Source organism: Coregonus lavaretus (genome assembly GCF_964263955.1).
Source record: "Coregonus lavaretus genome assembly, contig: HAP1_SCAFFOLD_63, whole genome shotgun sequence".
NCBI classification, from domain to species: Eukaryota; Metazoa; Chordata; class Actinopteri; order Salmoniformes; family Salmonidae; genus Coregonus; species Coregonus lavaretus.
In genome coordinates, this window is record NW_028162761.1 from 2,012,776 (window position 1) to 2,040,033 (window position 27,258).

General features: G+C 41.7%; 1 protein-coding gene across 1 annotated transcript; it reads left to right on the forward strand.

The window, feature by feature from the left end:
* Positions 1-494: 494 nt before the first annotated feature.
* LOC311118908 (uncharacterized protein) lies at positions 495-3,091 on the forward strand (the record flags this gene model as incomplete). The annotated part of the gene is made up of 7 exons (XM_084193670.1): positions 495-681; positions 780-869; positions 1,307-1,357; positions 1,833-1,886; positions 1,971-2,036; positions 2,274-2,350; positions 3,038-3,091. The coding sequence occupies exons 1-7, from the start codon at positions 534-536 to the stop codon at positions 3,089-3,091; spliced, it is 540 nt and encodes a 179-aa protein (XP_084049796.1). The 5' UTR covers positions 495-533.
* Between the last annotated feature and the right edge of the window lie 24,167 nt (positions 3,092-27,258).

Sequence of the window (27,258 nt, forward strand, 5' to 3'; positions counted from 1 at the left end):
AACCTGTGTCACCACCTGGTTGGAAGTAATAGTGGTCTTCTGTAGCTCAACTGGTAGAGCACGGCGCTTGTAACGCCAAGGTAGTGGGTTCGATCCCCGGGACCACCCATACACAAAAAAATAATAATAATGTATGCACGCATGACTGTAAGTCGCTTTGGATAAAAGCGTCTGCTAAATGGCATATTATTTATTATTTATTATTATTATTATAATAGCTTTTGCTACGCCAGGGTGTAAAAACTAAGTGTAATGTGGGGTAGACGTATAGTATATATCTATAACTAGTTTCCAAGGTAAGTGTTTCATGACTAGTCATGTCGCATCTTGTTCAATTTTCTAAATCATTACGTCGGGCGTAGGTAGGTCCAACTTATCTCTTCCACCTTATCGTCTAACTGGTGCAACCCACTCCTGGTCAGTAGAGTCAGGAACTTCCCCCTCTTAAGTACTATATGTATTGGCTGAAAGTATTACTATGTGAATTACAAATACTCAATAGCCGGTTTGCCAGTGTTAATAGGAAACTATTTATGACAATGTTTATTGCACGTACAGACAATTACTCTGTGGCAGAGCAACGAGCCAAACGGGGGGTTGACACCTCCAATGTTGAATCTGACGAGGAACCAGCGAAGAGGGCGGTGACTAAACCAATCAGATTCCGTGTAGAGCCACCTGGTGAGGATTTCTTAACTGCTCTTATTCCATTGTGTGTATTACATGCATCAGGAAGTAGATGAAATAAATGAGTATTTTTTTGTATTGTCCTTCGTAAGATGATGATGGAAGTGAAGCACTCCAGAAAAAGACAAATGAACCCAGACAAGCCCAGCGTACAGTGCCACAGCTTCCACCAGCCCCTAGTGGTAAGATCCTGCATTAGGCTACTAGGTCATTGAATGTATAATCAGCAAGTTGATGGGAAGTTTTACACACATTCAAGTATGTGGGTGAAGAAAAGCTTACAGTTAATGCAAGTACTAGTCTTACATTGAGATGGCATGAAATCATGACCTAATGACAGTTGATATGACAAGAAATTACCACACCCATCTGATCTTGACACACTTGATTATTTAGTGACCAAAAGTGTAACAGTTCTTTATTTGTTTATTTTTAGTAACTTCAAGAGCCAGTGTCTTTGAAAAGACCCTACAACAAGGTACATGATGTTTCAAGTCTGATAAACAAGCCTACTTTCTCAAAGTTCTGTTCCTACCAACTGTATGGGATGAACAGGAAAATCTGTTAAGTGTGTACTATAAATGTGGTAACGGTTTGACATCTGTGATATTCTCTGAAGTTGCAGATGCAGAGGACTTGAGGCCATGTGCCACCTCAAGCCAGAGCAACAGTAAGTGTCTGGTTGTAGTTTTAGGGTAAACAATTAGTTTTAGGGTAAACAATTGAATTGTATGAAGTATTATAGCTTTACAAACCTTTCAAAGCCACTCAATAGAATACAATTACCATCATATTTTTGCATATGAGGTTATTTAAAGTCATATTACTACTTTGTGCATACTGTTAGAACTTTCCAAATAGTTGTGGTGCTGTGTATGGGTGAAACTTGTATTTACAACAGTAGTGAAATCACCCTATTCTTCTGGGGTAAAACACAAGTGTGACGCCATGTTTGTAAATATCTGTATGGATTTGCCATCAAACTAAAAGCATAATAAAAAATAAAAATATAATGCTTAGCATTTATTTTTCTTGGGATTCATTAACCTTCCCACTGAGCTCCTGACTGACATCCCTTCACGTTTGGTTCTGTGCCAGTTTCAAAAGCAAAGTATGTCTTCATGTTTTTCCTTCTGTTTTCTCAGTTAGTCCAAGTGGCAGCCAGGAAGAAGCTGGCCAAGACAGAGCATCAGAATCAGGTTTCTTTAGCCATCAAGATATTGATCTCGAAATCGTAAATGTAGAAAGTTTCAATAACAGCATGATTTGTTCTTATATTTTAGACCAAGAGCTGCCATCCCTGCTTGATGATCCTGTGGCTTCTGAGATGCCTGCTGGATACATTAAAGGTATATTATGCTAGCCTATATGTTACAACATGTTGCTTCTCTTGTATTGTCAACATCAATTCCAAATTGTTTGGCTGTCAGCAGATACATGGTTATCAATACTACTAATATATATGAAGGGTGGATATTTTGATCGAGGTATTTCACATGGCCTTGATCCATGTCCTGCCTGGTACTCATGGCTTGTATTGTCACGCTACTTGCAGCAAAACTGTTGAGTCTTTTATTATTTTGCAGATCTTCAAGCAGTGGAGATGAGGATAATGGTGAAACTGGAGATGATCGGTACAGAGTTCAGGACTGCTCTGAACCAAGTTATGGAGGCCATAGAGGATAATGGTGGAACTGGAGATGATCCGTACAGAGTTCAGGACTGCTCTGAACCAAGTTATGGAGGCCATAGAGGATAATGGTGGAACTGGAGATGATCCGTACAGAGTTCAGGACTGCTCTGAACCAAGTTATGGAGGCCATAGAGGATAATGGTGGAACTGGAGATGATCCGTACAGAGTTCAGGACTGCTCTGAACCAAGTTATGGAGGCCATAGAGGATAATGGTGGAACTGGAGATGATCCGTACAGAGTTCAGGACTGCTCTGAACCAAGTTATGGAGGCCATAGAGGATAATGGTGGAACTGGAGATGATCCGTACAGAGTTCAGGACTGCTCTGAACCAAGTTATGGAGGCCATAGAGGATAATGGTGGAACTGGAGATGATCCGTACAGAGTTCAGGACTGCTCTGAACCAAGTTATGGAGGCCATAGAGGATAATGGTGGAACTGGAGATGATCCGTACAGAGTTCAGGACTGCTCTGAACCAAGTTATGGAGGCCATAGAGGATAATGGCCTTTTTACTTCACTTTAATCCAGTCGGTCAATATAGCTAAATGATTGTGCTAGTAAAAAAGGAATGTAGTAGGGAGTCGACGTTAAACCGGCATTTTGATCATTTGTTTAAGGAAAATAATGACCAGTTTGTGTTATTTTGACTTCCAGGAGCGGGTCGAGGAAGAGACTGTGGATGAGGATGGAGCAGCAGCACCTGAATAAACAGAACATAGTTATTCACTTTTAGCTTTAAGCAGTTTTACAGTTCTTGATTGGAGTGCAGTGTTCATGTTTTTACTGACTTGTTATTTTGTGAGCTTATTGCTGTGATTTTGTTTACGAATCTATTGTGATACAGTTTATGTAAAAAAAGAACTTTTTTTCTGGCATTTTGCATATTTCGTCAGTGGACACCTACCGACGGGACACTGTGTATATGTTCAGGGTAGATTAAATGACGTGTCTTAAGGGTCCTCCCGAGTGGCGCAGTGGTCTAAGACACTGCATCGCAGCTGCATTGCTACAGGTGATGCACAATTGTCCGGGTTAGGGGAGGGTTTGGCCAGCCGGAATGTCCTTGTCCCCATCACACTGTTACGTACGAAAGTTACGTTCCCAGTGGTTACCAGAAACTACATTTTATGGGGTTCTCAACGTACTTTCTGACGTTTAGCAACATTATGAGGTTGACTTAAAAATACACATATTTAACGGTTTAAAATTCCCCACATTTATACGTCCTGAAAAGACTTGGGACATAAGCGGACACCACAGCTACGTAGAAGGAACGTTTCACAATAACGTTATCATGACTTATGTAGGGACTAAAATAACTTTGGTGACATCCTGGAACGTAATTTTGTTAGCTGGGAAAGCTCACTGTAGAAACGTATTCCAGTTTCTGCCTTCCAGCTGGAATGGAAATCTTTGCCAGTGGGTGTGCGTGTGGAAACTACCTGCTCCTCCCCTCTGAAGCATAGGTTACTGTATCCGACTGACAACGTTACAAGCATGATTCAGAAATTAGGGAGATATGTTTAATTTGAGAAGAATGGATAAACTTTTTCAATGCTAGTTAAGGATACTATAGTCACCATGTTTCACATTGGATTTATTAACGACAAAAAGGTAAGACCTGTTTTTAATTCTAGTACTGCACTGCACAAACAAGGTTGTTGGCTAGCTAGCTAACATCTGCTCTGGTCCAACGTTAAACCAACTCTGAAGTTCAGACATTCAAAGTTCCTCCATAGAAGCCCCTCCTCCGTAGGTATAATTCTGTGGGCCTAATTCAGATAATGCAGGTCATAACACGATGCCCAGCTCTTCAATGCAAGCTTTCTCTATCCTCTAACGAGCTCTCCACACCCGCAAAATGTGGCACCTTACACTGTGATTGGCAGCACAGTGTGCTCTGAATGATTTTCCTATACAGATACTCTGTGGTGTGCTAGTGTATTTATTCTCCCACTTGGATGTCACTTCCACAAGCTTTAAATTGAGGGCCAGGTTGTCAGGATGGGTAATGTACTGTACACATGAATGACAAGTACTCCTAAAGGTACACTTCATTTTAACTAGCTAAATCCTGTGTAACAACTAGTAATTACATTGTACTTGGCTAACATTACATGTACTATGCTTTGAAATAGTGTCTTATTCTTCATCTGTGACTTGTATTTATTATGGATCCCCATTAGCCTGCCCGGAACTTCCTGTTCCCCTGTACCACAGTGCAACGGTGAACTCTTCCTGGGGTCCAGCAAAATTAAGGCAGTTCATACAATTTTAAAAACATTACAAGCCCTGTTCTAAGCCAATTGCAATTTTCTTAAGTCCTTTTTTGTGTCACCTGACCACACGACTTAACAGTAGTCCAGGTTTGACAAAACTAGGGTCTGTAGGACATGCCTTGTTGATAGTGCTGTTAAGAAGGTAGAGCAGCGCTTTATTATGGACAAATTTCTCCCCATCTTAGCAACTGTTGTATTAATATGCTTTGACCATGACAGTTTACAATCCAGGGTTACTCCAAGCAGTTTAGTCACCTCAACTTGCTCAATTTCCACATGGATGGAACGCTTTATTTTGGAGGCAAGTGCTAGCAACACCATTGACTGGAGATATATTTTGAACAGTGCACATTAATGTTTAAGTAATTGTATTTTACCAGGTAAGTTGACGAACACATTCTCATTTACAGCTACAACCAGGGAAATAGTTACAGCGGAGAGGATGGGGGATGAATGAGCCGATTGGAAGCTAGGGATGATTAGGTGGCTGTGATGGTCTGAGGGACAGATTGGTAATTCAGCCAGGACACTGGGGTTAACACCCCTACTCTTATGATAAGTGGCATGGGATCTTTAGTGACCGCAGACAGTCAGGGCACCCGTTTAACATCCCATCTGAAAGACGGCACACAGGGCAATGTCCCCAATCAATGCCCTGGGGCATTGGGATGTTGTTTTTTTTAGACCATAGGAAAGAGTGCCTCCTGCTGGCCCGTCAAAACCACTTCCAGCAGCATCTGGTCTCCCATCCAGGGACCGACCAGGACCATCCCTGCTTAGCTTCAGAGGCTAGCTAGCAGTGTGGTGCAGGGGAGTATATTGCTGGCAAATATTAATTAGAGCCTATTGAGCATAGGCTATAATATCTCAGACACCCAGAGCATCCACAAGGGATCCCAACCTTTGTCACAGTTGTTAATAAATCGGATGCAGTTGAGAAGTGAAAAAAGAAGATGGTGAATTTAGTGGAAACCTGCCCATTTGTAACAAGCATGGTAACAAGCATTCATTGGTACACTTCTGTAATCACACACCACAAGTACTACCTGGTACATGTTATTACATTGTAACTATGTGTCATTACAGTTAACTACAATACTTGTTTACAGTGTAGTTACACATGTAATTACACTGTAATAAGGACCCCATAAAAGGAAGTGTTACCGGCATCTCTTCTTTATGTATATGTTGGTGTGCTTTAAGAAACCCTAGAGCACCCCTGTGGAAATAAAATTAGCATAATAATATCAATCCCCATCAAAATCTGTCTGTTTAAGCTAGAGATGTATTTTTTGCATGGGCTGCGTCTCAATCCACCATTCTGCTGATGTCGGCCTTCCTCATCTGCGGTGGAAGAACTACAGTGTGTTTGTCAGACCAGGAGACTTCTGTCTGTAGCGTCCGAGAAGTTTGGCCTACACATCGAAAGGTGAGACTCACCAACAAGTTCATGTCTGTTGTTTCGCTCTAGGTCGCCTACAAGTGTCTGAAGGTAGCAGGTACCAGTTTAAAACATTTGTGGAAGTATATATTGAAGTACTTTAGTGCCCCAAAAAGGTGTTAAATACGGTAAATATATATATATATATATACACTGCTCAAAAAAATTAAGGGAACACTAAAATAACACATCCTAGATCTGAATGAATTAAATAATCTTATTAAATACTTTTTTCATTACATAGTTGAATGTGCTGACAACAAAATCACACAAAAATTATCAATGGAAATCAAATGTATCAACCCATGGAGGTCTGGATTTGGAGTCACCCTCAAAATGAAAGTGAAAAACCAACCTACAGGCTGATCCAACTTTGATGTAATGTCCTTAAAACAAGTCAAAATGAGGCTCAGTAGTGTGTGTGGCCTCCACGTGCCTGTATGACCTCCCTACAACGCCTGGGCATGCTTCTGATGAGGTGGCGGATGGTGTCCTGAGGGATCTCCTCCCAGACCTGGACTAAAGCATCCGCCAACTCCTGGACAGTCTGTGGTGCAATGTGGCGTTGGTGGATGGAGCGAGACATGATGTCCCAGATGTGCTCAATTGGATTCAGGTCTGAGGAACGGGCGGGCCAGTCCATAGCATCAATGCCTTCCTCTTGCAGGAACTGCTGACACACTCCAGCCACATGAGGTCTAGCATTGTCTTGCATTAGGAGGAACCCAGGGCCAACCGCACCAGCATATGGTCTCACAAGGGGTCTGAGGATCTCATCTCGGTACCTAATGGAAGTCAGGCTACCTCTGGCGAGCACATGGAGGGCTGTGCGGCCCCCCAAAGAAATGCCACCCCACACCATGACTGACCCACCGCCAAACCGGTCATGCTGGAGGATGTTGCAGGCAGCAGAACGTTCTCCACGGCATCTCCAGACTCTGTCACGTCTGTCACGTGCTCAGTGTGAACATGCTTTCATCTGTGAAGAGCACAGGGCGCCAGTGGCGAATTTGCCAATCTTGGTGTTTTCTGGCAAATGCCAAATGTCCTGCACGGTGTTGGGCTGTAAGCACAACCCCCACCTGTGGACGTCGGGCCCTCATACCACCCTCATGGAGTCTGTTTCTGACCGTTTGAGCAGACACATGCACATTTGTGGCCTGCTGGAGGTCATTTTGCAGGGCTCTGGCAGTGCTCCTCATGCTCCTCCTTGCACAAAGGCGGAGGTAGCAGTCCTGCTGCAGGGTTGTTGCCCTCCTACGGCCTCCTCCACGTCTCCTGATGTACTGGCCTGTCTCCTGGTAGCGCCTCCATGCTCTGGACACTACGCTGACAGACACAGCAAACCTTCTTGCCACAGTTGACATACCACTCAATTTAGTATGATACAGTATGTTATGTTACATTACAATTAACATGCTAAGAAGTTGCATGCTAAGCTAACATGCAAAGTACACTATATATACAAAGGTATGTAGACAGCCCTTCAAATTAGTGGATTCAGCTATTTCAGCCACACCCGTTGCTAACAGGTGTATAAAATCAAACACAGCCATGCAATCTCCATAGACAAACACTGGCAGTAGAATGACCTCACTGAAGAGCTCAGTGACTTTCAATGTGGCATCGTCATAGGATGCCACTTTTCCAACAAGTCAGTTCGTCCAATTTTCCGACCAACCCCCCTCCTTTTGTTTTAGCCTTAAAGGGACATTTGTAAATGTTTCAACTCCCATGTTCATCATTTCCAGCACCACCCCAACATCAACATATGTGGAAATGGCGCGTTTCTATGTTTTGTACAAAAAAATATAATTTCCAGTGACATTCAATATGCCCATCAGCATGAAACAGCAGGAACCGGGATTCATCAGACCAGGCTGTTTTTCAATTTTTCCAGTGTCCAGTGTTTTCATTCCATAGCCCACTGCAACTGCAGTTTCTTGTTTTCTGCTGAAAGCTAATGGGGATCCATAACAAATATACCACAACTACATCATTAAGGATCATAGCTTTCACCTGGGTTCACCTGGTCAGTCTATGTCATGGAAAGAGCAGGTGTCCTTAATGTTTTGTACACTCAGTGTATGTTGTGTCTACCAGCTCATTCCCACAGAAAACTGCAGAGGGAAGCAGTACAACCCAGTCAACCATCAGACTCCATTTTGAGACACCTCACAGAGGATATTCAACCCTAAGGGCAAATCCAAGGTTATCTCAATATCTTTACAGTAGAAGCTATCTAAGCACAGCAAAACTGACAAGGTGCACACTGATCAGTAAAGTAAAGAGATGCCAACATTCTATAACGCTCCCTTTCCTCTGCACAGTTCTCTAACAGTGAGAAACAAAATGATTACAATGGAGTGTTCTATGCCTTCTTCATTTGATCCAATCAACTACCACTTCTTATGTATACGTTGGTGTCTTTTTAAATGGCCCAATCTGTAGAATCTCGTCTCACAGTCAGTGCAGTGATAAGTGTTCTCTCCAGTTTGTAACCGTTGGTGTGTTTTTACGTTGCCCAATCAGGAGAATCTCTTGTCACATTCAGAGCAGGACTAAGGCTTCTCTCCTGTGTGTGTTCTCAGATGAACTTTCAGCTCAAATGATGTTTTGAAGCACTTTACACAGTCAGAGCAAGAGTAAGGCTTCTCTCCTGTGTGTATCAGTTGGTGCAATTTTAAGCTTTCCTGTCGAGAGAAATTCTTCCCACAGTCAGAGCAGGAGTAAGGCTTCTCTCCTGTGTGTGTTCTCAGATGAACTTTCAGCTCAAATGATGTTTTGAAGCACTTTCCACAGTCAAAGCAGGAGTAAGGCTTCTCTCCTGTATGTATACGTTCATGTTGTTTTAAGTTGCCCAGTTGAGAGAAACTTGCCCCACAGTCAGAGCAGGAGTAAGGCTTCTCTCCTGTATGTATACGTTCATGTTGTTTTAAGCTGCCCAGTTGATAGAAACTTGCCCCACAGTCAGAGCAGGAGTAAGGCTTCTCTCCTGTGTGTGTTCTCTGATGACATTTTAGCTGAGTTGATGTTGGGAAGCATTTTACACAGTCAGAGCAGGAGTAAGGCTTCTCTCCTGTGTGCACACTCTGATGAACTTTTAGCTGAGTTGATGTCGTGAAGCATTTTACACAGTCAGAGCAGGAGTAAGGCTTCTCTCCTGTATGTATACGTTCATGTGTTTTTAAGTGGCCCAGTTGAGAGAAACTTGCCCCACAGTCAGAGCAAGAGTAAGGCTTCTCTCCTGTGTGTATCCGTTGGTGTGATTTTAACTTGTCCTGTACAGAGAAACTCTTGCCACAGTCAGAGCAGAAGTAAGGCTTCTCTCCTGTATGTATACGTTCATGTTTTTCTAAGTTGCCCAATCGAGAGAAACTCTTCCCACAGACAGAGCAGGAGTAAGGCTTCTCTCCTGTGTGAACACTCTGATGAACTTTTAGCTGAGTTGATGTTGTGAAGCATTTTACACAGTCAGAGCAGGAGTAAGGCTTCTCTCCTGTATGTATACGTTCATGTGATTTTAAGTGAGCCAGTTGAGAGAAACCTGCCCCACAGTCAGAGCAGAAGTAAGGCTTCTCTCCTGTATGTACACGTTCATGTGTTTTTAAGTATTCCAGTTGAGAGAAACTTGCCCCACAGTCAGAGCAGGAGTAAGGCTTCTCTCCTGTGTGTATCCGTTGGTGTGATTTTAACCTGTCCTGTACAGAGAAACTCTTGCCACAGTCAGAGCAGGAGTAAGGCTTCTCTCCTGTGTGCACTTTCTGATGAACCGTCAGAGCCTTTGATGTTGTGAAATTCTTCCCACACTCAGTACAGGAATACATATTCTCTCCTGTGTGTACTTGTAGGTGTATTTTTAACTTTGATAAAACTGAGAAACTCTCCTCACAATGTGGGCAGTGGTGAGACCTCTTAGCTCTGTGATCTTCCTGCTGTTGCTCTCTGGATGTAGAGAATGTCTCAACATGGTCTCCTGTGTGAACAACATCAGAAGAACCAGTCAGTGTGTGTGATATACAGTGGGGAGAATAAGTATTTGATACACTGCCGATATTGCAGGTTTTCCTACTTACAAAGCATGTAGAGGTCTGTAATTTTTATCATAGGTACACTTCAACTGTGAGAGACGGAATCTAAAACAAAAATCCAGAAAATCACATTGTATGATTTTTAAGTAATTAATTTGCATTTTATTGCATGACATAAGTATTTGATCACCTACCAACCAGTAAGAATTCCTGCTCTCACAGACCTGCTAGTTTTTCTTTAAGAAGCCCTCCTGTTCTCCACTCATTACCTGTATTAACTGCACCTGTTTGAACTTGTTACCTGTATAAAAGACTCCTGTCCACACACTCAATCAAACAGACTCCAACCTCTCCACAATGGCCAAGACCAGAGAGCTGTGTAAGGACATCAGAGATAAAATTGTAGACCTGCACAAGGCTGGGATGGGCTACAGGACAATAGGCAAGCAGCTTGGTGAGAAGGAAACAACTGTTGGCGCAATTATTAGAAAATGGAAGAAGATCAAGATGACGGTCTCACCTCGTGGGGTATCAATGATTATGAGGAAGGTGAGGGATCAGCCCAGAACTACACGGCAGGACCTTGACCTGAAGAGAGCTGGGACCACAGTCTCAAAGAAAACCATTAGTAACACACTACGCCATCATGGATTAAAATCCTGCAGTGCACGCAAGGTCCCCCTGCTCAAGCCAGCGCATGTCCAGGCCCGTCTGAAGTTTGCCGATGACCATCTGGATGATCCAGAGGAGGAATGGGAGAAGGTCATGTGGTCTATTGAGACAAAAATAGAGCTTTTTGGTCTAAACTCCACTCGCCGTGTTTGGAGGAAGAAGAAGGATGAGTACAACCCCAAGAACACCATCCCAACCGTGAAGCATGGAAGTGGAAACATCATTCTTTGGGGATGCTTTTCTGCAAAGGGGACAGGACGACTGCACCGTATTGAGGGGAGGATGGATGGGGCCATGTATCGCGAGATCTTGGCCAACAACCTCCTTCCCTCAGTAAGAGCATTGAAGATTGCTTTTCTGCAAAGGGGACAGGACGACTGCACCGTATTGAGGGGAGGATGGATGGGGCCATGTATCGCGAGATCTTGGCCAACAACCTCCTTCCCTCAGTAAGAGCATTGAAGATGGGTCGCGGCTGGGTCTTCCAGCATGACAACGACCCAAAACACACAGCCAGGGCAACTAAGGAGTGGCTTTGTAAGAAGCATCTCAAGGTCCTGGAGTGGCCTAGCCAGTCTCCAGACCTGAACCCAATAGAACATCTTTGGAGGGAGCTGAAAGTCCGTATTGCCCAGCGACAGCCCCAAAACCTGAAGGATCTGGAGAAGGTCTGTATGGAGGAGTGGGCCAAAATCCCTGCTGCAGTGTGTGTAAACCTGGTCAAGACCTACAGGAAACATATGATATCTGTAATTGCAAACAAAGGTTTCTGTACCAAATATTAAGTTCTGCTTTTATGATGTATCAAATACTTATGTCATGCAATAAAATGCAAATTAATTACTTAAAAATCATACAATGTGATTTTCTGGATTTTTTTAGATTCCATTTCTCACAGTTGAAGTGTACCTATGATAAAAATTACAGACCTCTACATGCTTTGTAAGTAGGAAAACCTGCAAAATCGGCAGTGTATCAAATACTTGTTCTCCCCACTGTACATGTCAATCAAATGTATTTTATGAAGCCCTTTTTACATCAGAAGTTGTCACAAAAAACCCACCCTAAAACCACAAAGAGCAAGCAATGCAAATGTAGAAGCCATATCATCCTCCACTCACTATCACAAGGGTTAGTAACTACACAGACTCATTTCATAGAACATTAAAACATTGGCAGTTTGTCTACTTCACTTCTTTAGTCTACTCTCTGATCACTCCAGATAGACCAGTGAATAAAACACATGCTGGCAATACTGGTGTCAAACCATGCAAGTGTCAGTAGCATGAAATAATATCTACCTTCTCATTGAAACAGTTCATCATGAAACAGTTCTACTGCAACTTTTCATGCACAGTGGGAAGTTGGAATGAATCTGCTCTTACCATGAGAAACATATTTCCCAATCTTCTCCTCCTCTTCTTCATCTTTAATGTTGACATTCAGCTCCAGTGTTTGACTGCAGTCTTCCAGCTTCACTGATGCCATCTCTGGATCCTGCAGTGCAAACTGGGCTCCACTGTAACAATCAGGACCCAGTGACTGTAGGTTTGGACTCAGTGTGGAAGGAGAGAGGCAGGCTGGGTTTGTACTCACTGTTGATGCTACCGGCCTCAGATTTAATTCTAGTCGTCCTGTAGTAACAATGAGAAACAGACACAAAAAGTTATTGTCTTCACAGTTCTGGCACTTTCTTTATTCTCTAAAAATATATTATGTTTCTTCTTGTTATATCATCTAATTCAGTGCTTGACTTGGACTGAAATAGGTGCCAGTACTCATTTTGGGTGCTGGTACTGTTTATATTTAGGTGCAGGAGCTCCACAATACTGTTGAGCTAACATTCTATAAGAGGAACATGAGCTCAAGCATTAGATATTTGAGGTGCCGGTACTTAACCTATAGTAGATTTTCACAAATTCACATACAGTACTAGTCAAAAGTTTTAGAACACCTACTCATTCTACGGTTTTCTTTATTTTTACTATTTTCTACATTGTAGATTACAAACATTCTACAAAGCTGTCATCAAGGCAAAGGGTGGCTACTTTGAAGAATCTAAAATATATTTGATTTGTTTACACTTTTTGGTTTACTACATGATTCCATGTGTTATTTCATAGTTTAAATGTCTTCACTATTATTCTACAATGTAGAAAATAGTAAAAATTAAGAAAAACCCTTGAATGAGTAGGTGTGTCCAAACTTTTGACTGGTACTGTAAATGCATAAATTACAAAATCCATTTAGTACAAGGTCACTGTTTGTTTTAGGCAGCACTTTGTACTATTTTCCTGAATAACCTTGTCTTCAATGTATTACTTCAATCAAAAACCAATTGTATTTTCCATTCACACCATAGTAACATTTATCGATAAATACAGAAATAACTGAATGTGTATGAATATTAGTACACATGTAGAAAACGTATAATCATTACATTCAGCTTCAAAACAGTAGTGCGACCGTGAAATTGTCTCTGATGCACTGCACTGAAGTCCGTTGACGCTGACCGAGTGGGCTGCACTATTTTACCAGCTTGTTAATTTTACACAAAACCAAAAATGCAAAAAACAAACTCGGAAATCTAAAAGAAATGGATTTACGCCTGTATATCTCACAGAAATAAAATGACATTCACTTTCTATGATCTCTCTCCCTCTCTGTGCTGTTATAGACATAAGCCGGCAACTCTCTTCTCTCCAGCATTGCACTTCATCATTTATCTCCTAATAGAATAATAGCTGTGGGAAGTGTGCTGGAGGTGCTGCAGCACTCTGCAGTCTGTTCTGAAATAAATTAAATAATTCCCAATACTCCACCAGGAGGAAGACTAGATTTTCGCCACAGAGGATCCATAGCTAATTTTAAAATGTGTGTGTAGCCAAATCACAAGGCATGCCTAACGTGTGGCAAATCTGTCAGTTAACAGCATGCAGCCAAAACAGGCCTTTAGCAAATATTTCTAATACAATCGCTGGAAAACACAGGTTGTAAAGCAAATGGATCCTGCTGAAAATAAAATACTAATGTCTGTATGTTACCAAGTTAACAACTTCAAAATAGGCCTTGTTTAAAAAAGTAAAGCAAGAGAGAGATAAGCTTTTGGCCGGTGAGTGAGCTGCACATCATTGGGTGAGTCAGTGAAACTGGAAAGCTTTTTTAGGACTATATCTTCCTCCTCATATTGTACAATGTGTTTCTCTGCACACTTAGGGGCCTCGGCTATTGATGGATTCAAGACAAGTGTCACGTCCTGACTCAGGGGACGCTTATATGTTGAGTCAGGGTGTGTATATTCCTTTTTGTGCTTTTTCTATGGTTGGGATCTAGTATGTATATTTCTATGTTGGCCGGTGTGGTTCCCAATCAGAGGCAGCTGTCGCTCGTTGTCTCTGATTGGGGACCATACTTAGGCAGCCTATTGGCACTGTCAAGTTGTGGGATCTTGTTCCAGTTAAGGTATGTTGTGGTGCCTTGGACTTCACGTTTCGTTTGTTGTTTTGTTTAATAAACATGTACGCATATCACGCTGCGCCTTGGTCTGACCCGTCCTTAAACGAACGTGATAACAAGGTCGTTTTTATTGATCTCAGATTCTCAGTGTCAAAGTAGCCTGTCATTTTGGTCATTTGTGAGGTATTCAAAAAGATTCTGCAAAAGTCTGAATTAGAATTGCATGAAATGTGTGTAACATCTGCAAGCGGCTCCACACCACTGCTCTATGCCCGTACGCGAAAGCCATGATAATGTATGCAATGCTTTGTTATAAAGGTTGTTTGTTTTTATCTGTTCTGGTACCTCAGAGCCCGCCAGGTCACCCCCCTCTCGGGCTCACTTTTGGTTCCGGCACCGCCCAATTTACAAATGAAGCACTGGAGAAGTGGGTAGTTGCCGCTACCTCCTCCGGGACACTTCTCCTTTGCATAACGTTAATCAGGCTGTTGATTGTGGCCTGTGGAATGTTGTCCCACTCCTCTTCAATGGCTGTGCAAAATTCCTGGATATCGGCGGGAACTGGAACAAGCTGTGATACACGTCGATCCAGACCATCCCAAACATGCTCAAAGGGTGACATGTCTGGTGAGTATGCAGGCCATGGAAGAATTGTGACATTTTCAGCATGTTTAATTGTGTACAGATACTTGCGACATGGGGCCGTGCATTATCATGCTGAAACACGAGGTGATGAAGGTGGATGAATGGCAGGACAATGGGCCTCAGGATCTTGTCATGGCATCTCTGTGCATTCAAACTGCCATCGATAAAATGCAATTGTGTTAGTTGTCTGTAGCTTATGCCATCCCATTCCATAACCCCGATACCACCATGGGGCACTCTGTTCACAACATTGACATCAGCAAACCGCACGCCCACACAACGCCATACACGGTGGTCAGCAGTTGTGAGGCTGGTTGGGCATAATGCAAAATTCTCTAAAACAACATTGGAGGCAGCTAATGGTAGATAAATTAACCTAACACTCTCTGGCAACAGCTCTGGTGGACATTCCTGCAGTCAGCATGCCAATTGCATGCTCCCTCAAAACTTGAGACATCTGTGGCATTGTGTTGTATGAAACATTTTAGAGTGGCATTTTTGTATTTGTTAGGGATCCCCATTAGATGCTACCAAGCACCTACTCAGCAACTCTTGTCCCCAGCACAAGGTGCACCTGTATAATGATGATCATGCTATTTAATCAGCTTCATGATATGCCACACCTGTCAGGTGGATGGATTATCTTGACAAAGGATAAATGCTCACTAACAGGGATGTAAACAAATGTGTGCACAGCATTTTAGAAATAAGTTTGTGTCTGGAACATTTCTGGGATCTTTTATTTCACCTCATGAAACATGGGACCAACAGTTGACATGTTGCGTTTATATGTTTGTTCAGTGTATACAGTATTTCAAAAAAATCATACAAACATTACATTTACATTTTAGTCATTTAGCAGACACTCTTATCCAGAGCAATTAGGGTTAAGTGCCTTGCTCAGGGGCACATCAGAAGATTTTTCACCTAGTCGGCTTGGGGATTAGAACCAGCAACCTTTCGGTTACTGGCACAATGCTCTTAACCACTAAGCTACCTGCCGCCCAACAAACTATCAATAACAAAATTGAACTAAATCAGCCTGCTTTTCTGTTGTAATCAGGTCCATTCACAGGCTCAGAAGGATCCTGTGAGGGCGGAACATTTTCTGGCAACAGTAGTCCTCGCAGGGCTTCTGCCGTGAAGTCTTGTAGGCCCAAAAACTTCTCAGCTGCAGATATAATGATGTCCAGCATCTTGGACTTCTTGTGCAGTACAATTAGTAACTGTGGCTGTAAATACTAAAAAATCCACCTTCAAAATTAGTGTATCCAGTTCACTTGATTGACGTACAACATTTGCAACTGGTTGCAGCGCATCCACCGCCATATCGTCTTCAGAACTGTGGCCTCTTGCTACTATAACTCTCTTCACCGCCTCCACATAGGAGATTTGCTGTACAGCCCTGATCCTTGACACCTCAACCTCTTTCACCCTAACAGGGCACTCTGGGAATTCAGGAATATGACCCCCACCACAGTTACAACATTTTACATTCACATGCTCTTCAATATCATATTCCTTCCGTCTGCAAACACTTGACATGTGGCCAAACTTTGTACATTTCTTGCATTGCATCAGGTTTTACACAAACTCTCTTATGGGGTATATTATATATCCCAGCGTTACATAGGGTGGTAGATACTCTTCATCAAACATCAATAATAAAGATGAACTTTGCTCCTTTTTCACATTCTCCATACGGGTCAAGCGACGTGCATTTGCATCCTTCTTCTTCTTCTTTGGGATTTGGTTGCGAAGCGCATCCAACTTTTAGGTTCATACACCGCCACCTACTGTACTGGTGTGTGAGGCCATTCACAGCCTATATACACATTCAATTCATTGATACGGTAATTAATACAAAATTTCCCTGCCAAGTATTAGCCTGCTCTAAAAAATGTGAGGGAAAATGTTCTTGGTTCGTGCAGGTGACTGACCTCAGACCAATTGGCAGTACGCCCAGAACATTGTTCTGGGAACCAAAAGGGATATCTCAGTTTCAAGGTCTCAGCTTGGAGAGAAGAAGCCTTGTGAGGTATTGGTCGGTCTCATGCAGGAACCAAATGTTAATGATTAATTAATTATTAATAAGCTAATTCATGCAAATATAACTTGTCTGTGTAAGCAGTATATAGGACAACTAACGGGACTGCCCCGGCAAAGCTCCCGACTGACGTGTACTATGGTGCTTTTAAGTTTGTTGGAACCTCTCCAGCTTGCTGATAAAAAAGTAGTATTAATTTAAGTTTGACTTTGAGTCCCTTCGTGGCAATTTTCCACGACAAAAACCAACTACCCCATTCCACTATTTAACACCATCTAGTCCTACGCCAGACCACTACCACTCAACACCCCCTGCAGCTGTTCTGCAGTAAATCCTCGCAATCCCAAGTACTTCTCTGCCGCTGCCACCACAGCCTCTATTTTCTGGGACTTTCGATACATTTCTGCAGTACAATTGAAAACCATTGCTATAAATGCTAAAAAGCCCACCTTGCTGAAGCACATTCTTCCCATAACTACCTCTTGGTCTCGGTCTACTCCCAGGAATCCTCTCAAGATCCCTCACCCTGTACCCATCTTCCTCTACCACTCTCTTCAATGCTTCGGTATACAACACTTTCTGTACTACTGTAACCCTGGCAACCTCAATCTGCCTTTCTCTCACCTGACACCTCAGATCTCCAGCCCGTTAGCACCCCCACAACGAACACACAGAACTTTCTCCACCGATACCACCGATTTCTTCATCTCATGCCATCCTGCAGACTTGTCACATCTAGGCATCTCACGCCTACACACTGCTGCAACAGGCCCATAAACTTCACACCTAAAACACTGTAGTATTTACAGAACAGAATCTCTCACGGGATAACTGACACTTCCTACCTTGACCTTATCTGGCAGAGACTACGTATCAAAATCCAACATGACAGATAATGTATTCTCTGTTTCCCAACGCTCTACACCGGATCTACGTCTCACCAAACGGAGGGTGTCACTGACACCTGGAATCTTCCATTTCAACTGCTCATCCTCAACACTTAAACCTAACCCCGTTATCACTCCTTTCAATGCCACACTGTTCCGGAGAGCAATTCAAGTCACAATTCCTGTCTCTAATCACGTAATCTGCAGCGCCCGCTCCCTCTGGAGAGAGAAGAAACAATAAATAATCACGAGTCCACTCCGAGTTACCTTCACCAACTCAACAGTCCCCAACCTCTTCTCCACCTAACCTGACACCACATATAGATCCATTCTCTCTACTAATCTCAGTCCCACTGGGCCAGAATTATCCTTATCATCCTCGGAACGAGGCCCGAACTCTGAGTTCCTCACCGCAGGTAATTCATCCTCACTCTCGCCAGGTTCCATCTCTGAGCTACTGAAGGACGTATCCCTCTTTTTACACTAGACGATGACCTCCCTCAACACACTGCTTCCCTCTACACTCAGCTCCTTCTCAGCGGTCATCACTGCACCTGCCACCAGAATTAATTCATCCTCACTCTCGTCACTTTCACTTTCCTCCTGTAGCTCTTCTTAAAGTTCAGTGAGATCTTCCATTCCATATTCACTCAAAACATATTCCACTTTTCTCCTTTGTCCTCGTCCTTCATCTTCTCCTTCATCAGATCTTCCAGAAGGTTTGTGCATCCCCCACTGCAATCCCCCATTCCACTTTTTTCTTGTCCGCCATCTTACCACGTGTCTCACCTCATCCACACCCCACTAGCTTCAGGTAGCTGCACACCAATGGAGTACCACAGTATAAATGATAATACCCATAAAACCTTGCAGTCGAACAGGGAAATGGTTCCAATCATTTTTACACCATTCATTTCTCTCATAGGGGATTTTAGAAACACTTAAAAAAGAAGGGCTGTGTTTCATGTAGGCTTATCCTGGCGTGGCGTTTTGATAACTGTGTGAATCTCTCTAGGACAAGGTGACTTTTATCAATATATTGGCCTGTATTTACCCCTACAAAAATGAAATGGTAATTAGCTGCTAATGTAGCTATCATAAAGAACTACAAATGCCATGATGATCTGGACAAAATTGCCGAATCGAGTCAAAGGTAAGGATCTCTGGGTTAACTATCTAATGTTAGCTAAATTTAGTAATGAATAAATAGGATACATTTATTTAAATGGTCAATTCTGTGAACTGTCTTGTGCAAGTTTTAAATTGACACAATACCTGTTAGCAAAGGTATCAGCTAGAGATGACGTGCAGGAGATTGCAGCAGTGATTTGTTGTTTTGCATGATGTCTACTTTGATGATAATTAGAGTTTTATCATCTGAGAGGAAATAGAGCCGAATATATTGCTAAAAGTCACGCCAGGGTAAGCCTACACAAAACAGCCCTTATTTTAAGTGTTTCTAAAATGAATAAAAATGAAAAATGATTGGAAGCATTTCCCTGTTTGACCGCTACGTTTTATGACACCATTTTTGCTAAAATAACAAAAAAACTGTATTCAGACTTTACTCAGTACTTTGTTGAAGCACCTTTGGCAGTGATTACAGCCTCAAGTCTTCTTGGGTATGACGCTTGGCATACCTGTATTTGAGGAGTTTCTCTGCAGATCCTCTGAAGCTTGTCAGGTTAGATGGGGAGTGTCGCCACACAGCTATTTTCAGGTCTCTCTGTACTTTGCTCTGTTCATCTTTCCCTTGATCCTGACTAGTCTCCCAGTCCCTGCCACTGAAAAACACCACCACAGCATGATGCTGCCCCCACCATGCTTCCTCCAGAAGTGACGCTTGGCATTCAGGCCAAAGAGTTCAATCTTGGCTTCATAAGACCAGAGAATCTTGTTTCTCATGGTCTGAGAGTCCTTTAGGTGTCTTTTGGCAAACTCCCAGCGGGCAGTCATGTGCCTTTTCATCAGGAGTGGCTTCCGTCAAGCCACTCTACCATAAAGGCCTGATTGGTGGAGTGCTGCAGAGATGGTTGTCCTTCTGGAAGGTTCTCCCATCTCCAGAGGAACTCAGTGACCACCGGCTTCTTGGTGACCTCCCTGACCAAGGCCCTTCTCTCCCGCTATAGCTTAGTTTGTCCGGGCAGCCAGCTCTTGAAAAAGTATTGGTGGTTCCACACTTTTTCCATTTAAGAAAGATGGAAGCCTTTCGATCATATCCTTGGACTAAAATGATTGACACTCAGGTGCAAGCCTAACATCATGTGCAAAGGGCCTTTGGGTAACGTAGCACATATTCAACTCTCTCTTTTTCTCACATAGGCTGTTCATTTCTGATCTTTGATACTTTTTTTGGTTTATAAACGTATCATGGTATACTACGTTAACGCTATACGTATGGGCCATATTGTTACTTGGTAGCTACTAGCAACAGACCCTGTGTTGTGGATCACCTACCACTATTTTGGACGGTCCATACTGTAACGTTAACGTTAGTCTCAGGCTTCACTAACTAGCGTTACTGTTTCAGGTGGAGCTATTCTTTGCTACTTCTCAAACAAATACTACGTGATATTTCACATATTATCTTGCTAGATAGGCCTTTTGTTGTGATATTTCACATAACATCATGCAAGATATGTATTTTGTTTGTGAGAAGTAATGGCAGAGAGAAGGCAGGAGATACTTTGTTTTGTTTAGCGTCGCTTAGGTTAGACTGCTCCCTTTAACGGATCAGTCGTCCACCAGGCGTTGATGGTCTTGGTTAGGGAGACAGTGGAATGGGGTTCAGTGTTTTAATGTTAGGAAATATCTATGTATGTTTCAACAGATCTTTACATATTTTCCTCACTACAAAATATTAATGCTGTCCTTGTGGTTACTAAACAGATTTTAGATATGCCTTTATGCTATAGCTTATTCCATGTTTACATCTTTGGTTAAATGACTTCAAATGCAAAACTTAAATATACTTTGTGGAATGTCTGTGGAGTTTGTAAACTATCCAAGCTTAAACAGGTTAGTACTAGGCTTAAACAACTTCATTCATCTGTTGTGTTCCTACAAGAAACTCACTTGTTGAAGGATGAGCTACTTAAAGTATGCAGGAGATGACAAGGGCCAGTAATAGCATCCTGTTTCTCCTCTCATTCTCATGGGGTTATGGTTTTAATTCACTAATCTGTTCCGTTTCAAGTGGATACTATTATAACTGATACAGCTGGTAGATACATTTAGATACAGGAAACTCTTTTGAAGGAGCATATTAATCTGGTTAATGTTTATGGTCCTAATGATGATCATCCCAAATTCTTTGAGAATGTCTTTCTATTGATAGCCTCCATTCCTGTTAAAGTCCTAATGGCAGGAGACTTTAATTGCACTCTTGATCCTCATCTAGATTGCTCCTCTGGTTTAGACACTTCCCACTCGCAGAGTAGAAAGAAATTACAGCATTTCATTAAGGACTTAAATCTATGTGAACGTTGGAGGACTCAGAACCCGAGTAAAAGGGAGTATTCATGTTATTCGTCAACATTTAAATCATATTCTCATGTAGACTACTTTTCGCTCCTATGGTTTAGACACTTCCCTCTCACAGAGTAGAAAGTCATTTTGTAAATGTGATCGTTCAGTTGTTGTTTTTTGCAACAATTGATAAAAACCTGTTTTTGCTTTGTCATTATGGGGTATTGTGAGTAGATTGATGAGGAAAAAAACAATTTCATCAATTTTATAATAAGGCTGTAACGTAACAAAATATCTAAAAAGTCCAGGGGTCTGAATACTTTCTGAATGCACTGTATATAGACAGGTGTGTGCCTTTCCAAATCATGTCCAACAAACTTAATTAGATAGAACCTTCTCTTACCATGAGAAACAGATTTCCCAATCTTCTCCTCCTCTTCTTCATCTTTAATGTTGACATTCAGCTCCAGTGTTTGACTGCAGTCTTCCAGCTTCACTGATGCCATCTCTGGATCCTGCTTAGCAAACTGGGCTCCACTGTCGCAATCAGGACCCAGTGACTGTAGGTTTGGACTCAGTTTGGAAGGAGAGAGGCAGGCTGGGTTTGTCCTCACTGTTGATGTTACAGGCTTCAGATTTAATTCTAGTCGTCCTGTGGTAATGAGAAACAGACACAAAAAGTTATTGTCTTGACAGTTCTGGCACTTTCTTTGTTGTCTAAAAATATATTCTCTTTCTTCTTGTTAAATCATCTAATTCAGTGCTTGACTTGGACTGAAATAGGTGCCGGTACTGTTTATATTTAGGTGCAGGAGCTCCACAATACTGTTGAGCTAACATTCTATAAGAGGAACAGGAGCTCAAGCACTAGATATTTGAGGTGCCGGTACTTAACCTATAGTATATTTTCCCAAATTCACATACAGTACCAGTCAAAGGTTTTAGGACACCTACTCATTCCAGGGGTTCTTTATTTTTACTATTTTCTACATAGGATAACAATATGAAATAACACATATGGAATCATGTAGTAACCAAAAAATTGTTAAACTAATCAAAATATATTTTATATGTGAGATTCTTCAAAGTAGGCAACCTTTGCCTTGATGACAGCTTTGCACACTCTTGGCATTTCAATCAACAGGTGTGCCTTGTTAAAAGTTAATTTGTGGAATGTCTTAATGCGCTTGAGCCAATCAGTTGTGTTGTGACAAGGTAGGGGTGGTATAGAGAAGATAGCCCTATTTGGTAAAAGACCAATTCCATATTATTGCAAGAACAGCTCAAATAAGCAAAGAGAAACAACAGTCCATCATTACTTTAAGATTCTTCAAGTGCAGTCGCAAAAACCATAAAGCGTTATGATGAAACTGGCTCTCATGAGGACCGCCACTGGAAAGGAAGACCCAGAGTTACCTCTGCTGCAGAGGATAAGTTCATTAGAGTTACCAGCCTCAGAAATTGCAGCCCAAATAAATGCTTCACATAGTTCAAGTAACAGACACATCTCAACATCAACTGTTCAGAGGAGACTGCGTGAATCAGGCCTTCATGGTCGAATTGCTGCAAGAAACCACTACTAAAGGACACCAACATGAAGAAGAGACTTGCTTGGGCCAAAAAACATGAGCAATGGACATTAGACCGGTGGAAATCTGTCCTTTGGTCTGATGTGTCCAAATTTGAGATTTTTGGTTCCAACCGCAGTGTCTTTGTGACACACAGAGTAGGTGAACCGATGATCTCTACATGTGTGCTTCCCACCGTGAAGCATGGAGGAGGTGGTGTGATGGTGCTTTGCTGGTGATTTATTTAGAATTCAAGGCACACTTAACCAGCATGGCTACCACAGCAGTCTGCAGCGATACACCATCCCATCTGGTTTGGGCTTAGTGGGATTATTTGTTTTTCAACAGGACAATGACCCAACACACATCCAGACTGTGTAAGGGCTATTTGACTAAGAAGGAGAGTGATGGAGTGCTGCATCAGATGACCTGGCCTCCACAATCAACCGACCTCAACCCAAATGAGATGGTTTGGGATGAGTTGGACCGCAGAGTGAAGGAAAAGCAGCCAACAAGTGCTCAGCATGTGTGTGAACTTCTTCAAGACTGTTGGAAAAGCATTCCAGGTGAAGCTGGTTGAGAGAATGCCAAGAGTGTGCAAATCTGTCATCAAGGCAAAGGGTGGCTACTTTGAAGAATCTAAAATCTAAAATATATTTTGATTTGTTTAACACTTTTTTGGTTACTACATGATTCCATATGTGTTATTTTATAGTTTAGATGTATTCACTATTATTCTACAATGTAGAAAATAGTAAAAATTAAGAAAAACCCTTGAATGAGTAGGTGTGTCCACACTTTTGACTGGTGCTGTATATTTGCCACTGCTTGACAAAAAAAAAGATAACTTATAGTTAGATAGAACCTGCTCTTACCATGAGAAACAGATTCCCCAATCTTCTCTTCCTCTTCTTCATCTTTAATGTTGACATTCAGCTCCAGTGTTTGACTGCAGTCTTCCAGCTTCACTGATGCCATCTCTGGATCCTGCTTAGCAAACTGGGCTCCACTGTCGCAATCAGGACCCAGTGACTGTAGGTTTGGACTCAGTTTGGAAGGAGAGAGGCAGGCTGGGTTTGTCCTCACTGTTGATGTTACAGGCTTCAGATTTAATTCTAGTCGTCCTGTGGTAATGAGAAACAAATACAAAAAGTTATTGTCTTGACAGTTCTGGCACTTTCTTTATTGTCTAAAAATATATTAGATCAGGTAGCTAAGCATTGACAACAAACCATTTATTAATTTCACATTAGACACAAATTGCACACTTTGAATTAAACAACGTAAGTGCACTTATAGTAGATTTCAGAAATTCACATAAATGACTGAAAAACCATTTAGTACAAGGTTGCAGTTTGTTTTAGGCAGCACTATGTAATATTTTCCTGAATAACCGTCTTCACTGTATTATTTCAATCAAAAACCAATTGTATTTCCTGTTCACACCATAATAACATTTATAGATAAAGACAGAAACAACTGAATGTGTCTGAATATATGGAAAAAGGGGAGGGGTCTGAATACTTTCTGAATCCACTGTAAGGAATTGGCAACTCGTTCTCATTCTGAGAAATAAGGTAGGCCACTTGATTTCAACATCTGAACAAAGTGGACAGGCTAACATGCTTTTCAAACAGTTGGAGACAGACAGAATGGTGTGTTCATAACAGCTAAACTGTTCAACCTTGTTAGCAGACAGATCCAAGTTGGCTAAACCTGAAACAAAGATTAGCTGGTTAATCACTAGCACTTGAGAAATTGTTGATGAGACCTGTGTTAATTTTCTATAGCCAAATGCCTTCTACAATAAGTTTGTCAATTTGTAACAAAAAAATGCATTTTCATAGACCAACTTGAAAGCCAGATCAGTGATTAATGCCAATATAAGCAGGTTAAACTATTTTTATAAAATAATACAATAATTAGTGGGTCTTATTGGTTGTGGATGGCTTATATTTAGCCTAGGTTTAACTTCACGAGCCCTGAATTCATTAGATTATAGCTGACTGTTTGAAATGCAGTGTATTTGACCTTTAATTGTACAACACTTACTTAGAGAAAAACAAAATTGAGAAATCTTGAATCACCCATATGTTTGAAAAAACTCAAGATACAGCTGTATGATTTGTAGTCCATATCACCCCGCCCTAACAGAGTACATTAGAGTAAAGTAGAATACAATACAGTATGTTATACTGTACTATACTATGTACTGTACTAAACTTTTCTTTCCTGTACTCTGCTGTACTGTACTTTCCAATCTTGTGAAACAGTAGCTATGTTTCCAATAACTTGTCCATTGATTTTTTTCTGGACATTTAGAAAAAGTTTGCATAGAAAATAGATACGACAATTGCCATCTAGGGTGTGTTTCCATGTAACTATCTTGTGTCGATAAAAACAGCTGGACGTAATGACTCACCCTGTACCGTCAAAATGGTTTGGCAATCATCATTTATTTAAAACACTGTTTCAATCCTCACTTGTCAGAATAAAGAAACTTTGACAAAAGAAAAACCCACCCGTCCAATGATTAAAAATGGTTGTCGAGCTTTAGAACATTTCTCCTATATCTGCCGTTTCCATTACACACGGTGCAAAGATTTTTTTTTGCAACATTGCTTTTGTCGAATGCACCTGGTTCAATGGAAACCTGCCTAATGATGTCTGAGTGATTGGTTCAGATTTGGTCCGGTCTAATGTTTGGGCCAAGTCAGTTAAGAACAAATTCTTATTTACAATAATGGCTTACCCTGGCCAAACCCGGCCGACGCTGGGCCAATTTTGCACCGCCCTATGCGACTCCCAATCACGGCCGTATTGTGATACAGCCTGGAATCCAACCAGGGTCTGTAGTGACAGATGCAGTGTCTTAGACCGCTGCGCCACTCGGGAGCCCTGTGACTAATCATTTTGTCTATTTAAGCTCTGAAAAGGCCTATCAGCTACCCAACCTTATCAGGAGTTATCCTGAGCCTATTTGCAATGAGAATCAATGCATTTGCACAGCGGGAAATGCAGAAGTATTTAATTTTTTGCTATGATCATCTAGTCAAAAATGTACAGAGACAAACTTGAAACCACTGATTATAATGACAATTTAGCTGACAGGGTTAAACTCCCGGACAACAGTGGTTTCAGAGTCCTGCAATAGAGTGAAGACGCTAATATTTGTGTAAAGTCTACATAGTTGTGTTCTGTGGGTGTCACTGAGTAGGCTGAACAATACATAGGTAGGGCTGTACAGTGCAATATGAATGTCCAATACAAACAAAAGAAACAGCATACTCAACTGGCGTAACGCGGTAAGGACCAAGAACGGGGTCGATATGGACCACGGGTCACAAAATAATTATATAATAATACTGTTTTGGTTGGGCTTCAACCCCTGGTATCATATAAACACACATAAGACATGGAAACATGTAGAATTGGTTAAAAAGAGCAACAACTAAAAATCTCAGCCCTGTCGTAAAATGTGTAGAATTACAGGATATTCGCTTTAAAACTGCTAAATGTTCTCTCCGCCAACAAGTGGGTTGTGAACAGTTTGGGGTCGCAAGTTGGGGGTTTGTTACTACACCAATAAATGACAATATCCATCCGGACCTTTGCCACCTAGGAAATGTGTTTGACCGGACCTTCTCAAATAGTACTGGAGTACCCCCGCAATAGACTGACTGGGAAGGTGATTTTTCACAGTTAAAGTCCTGCAATAAGAGCTAAGACACTAATATTTGTATAAACTCTTGAGAATTGTTTTCTGTGGGTGTCACCCGTTCCATGGGAGCACAATCCAACCCGTTTCATTAGTGCACATATGAACGCCCCCAATGCAATTATGTGGTCTAATACCTTCACAGTGGGATTTCAACCGTTTTTTCCCCCTGTTTTTCTTTTCTTCCAAATTATTAGTTTTTGTAATTCATTTTAAATTAAGTAACAACATTTGACATGATTCCAATATTTTGTATCAGTTTGCATCACTTTCAATGAGGGCCTTTTATTTTTGAGGACGAACCGCAAATTCCACTATTGTGGCTAATCATTATTATGACTAGCTTCACATCTGTAGGGACAAGCGGGTACCAGGGCTGCGTCCAGCAGGAGGACGGAGACGTTGGCCACGATCAGATACAAATGTATTATGTAGAACAAACATGCCTCTGATTCTAATGAATCATGTCAGTTCTATTCAGGGTATTTCTATCTGCAACTTTCCAAAACGTTTTTGTACTGAACATGCCCAGGCGAAACGCACTGACCTATATACGAACCTGGAAAGCCTCACAAATGAAAACGTGTAATGGACGCAGCGCCATGTGCTTGTAAAATATATTTTATCACGTTCTTCAATCACTCAGACTGACACAAAACCTTT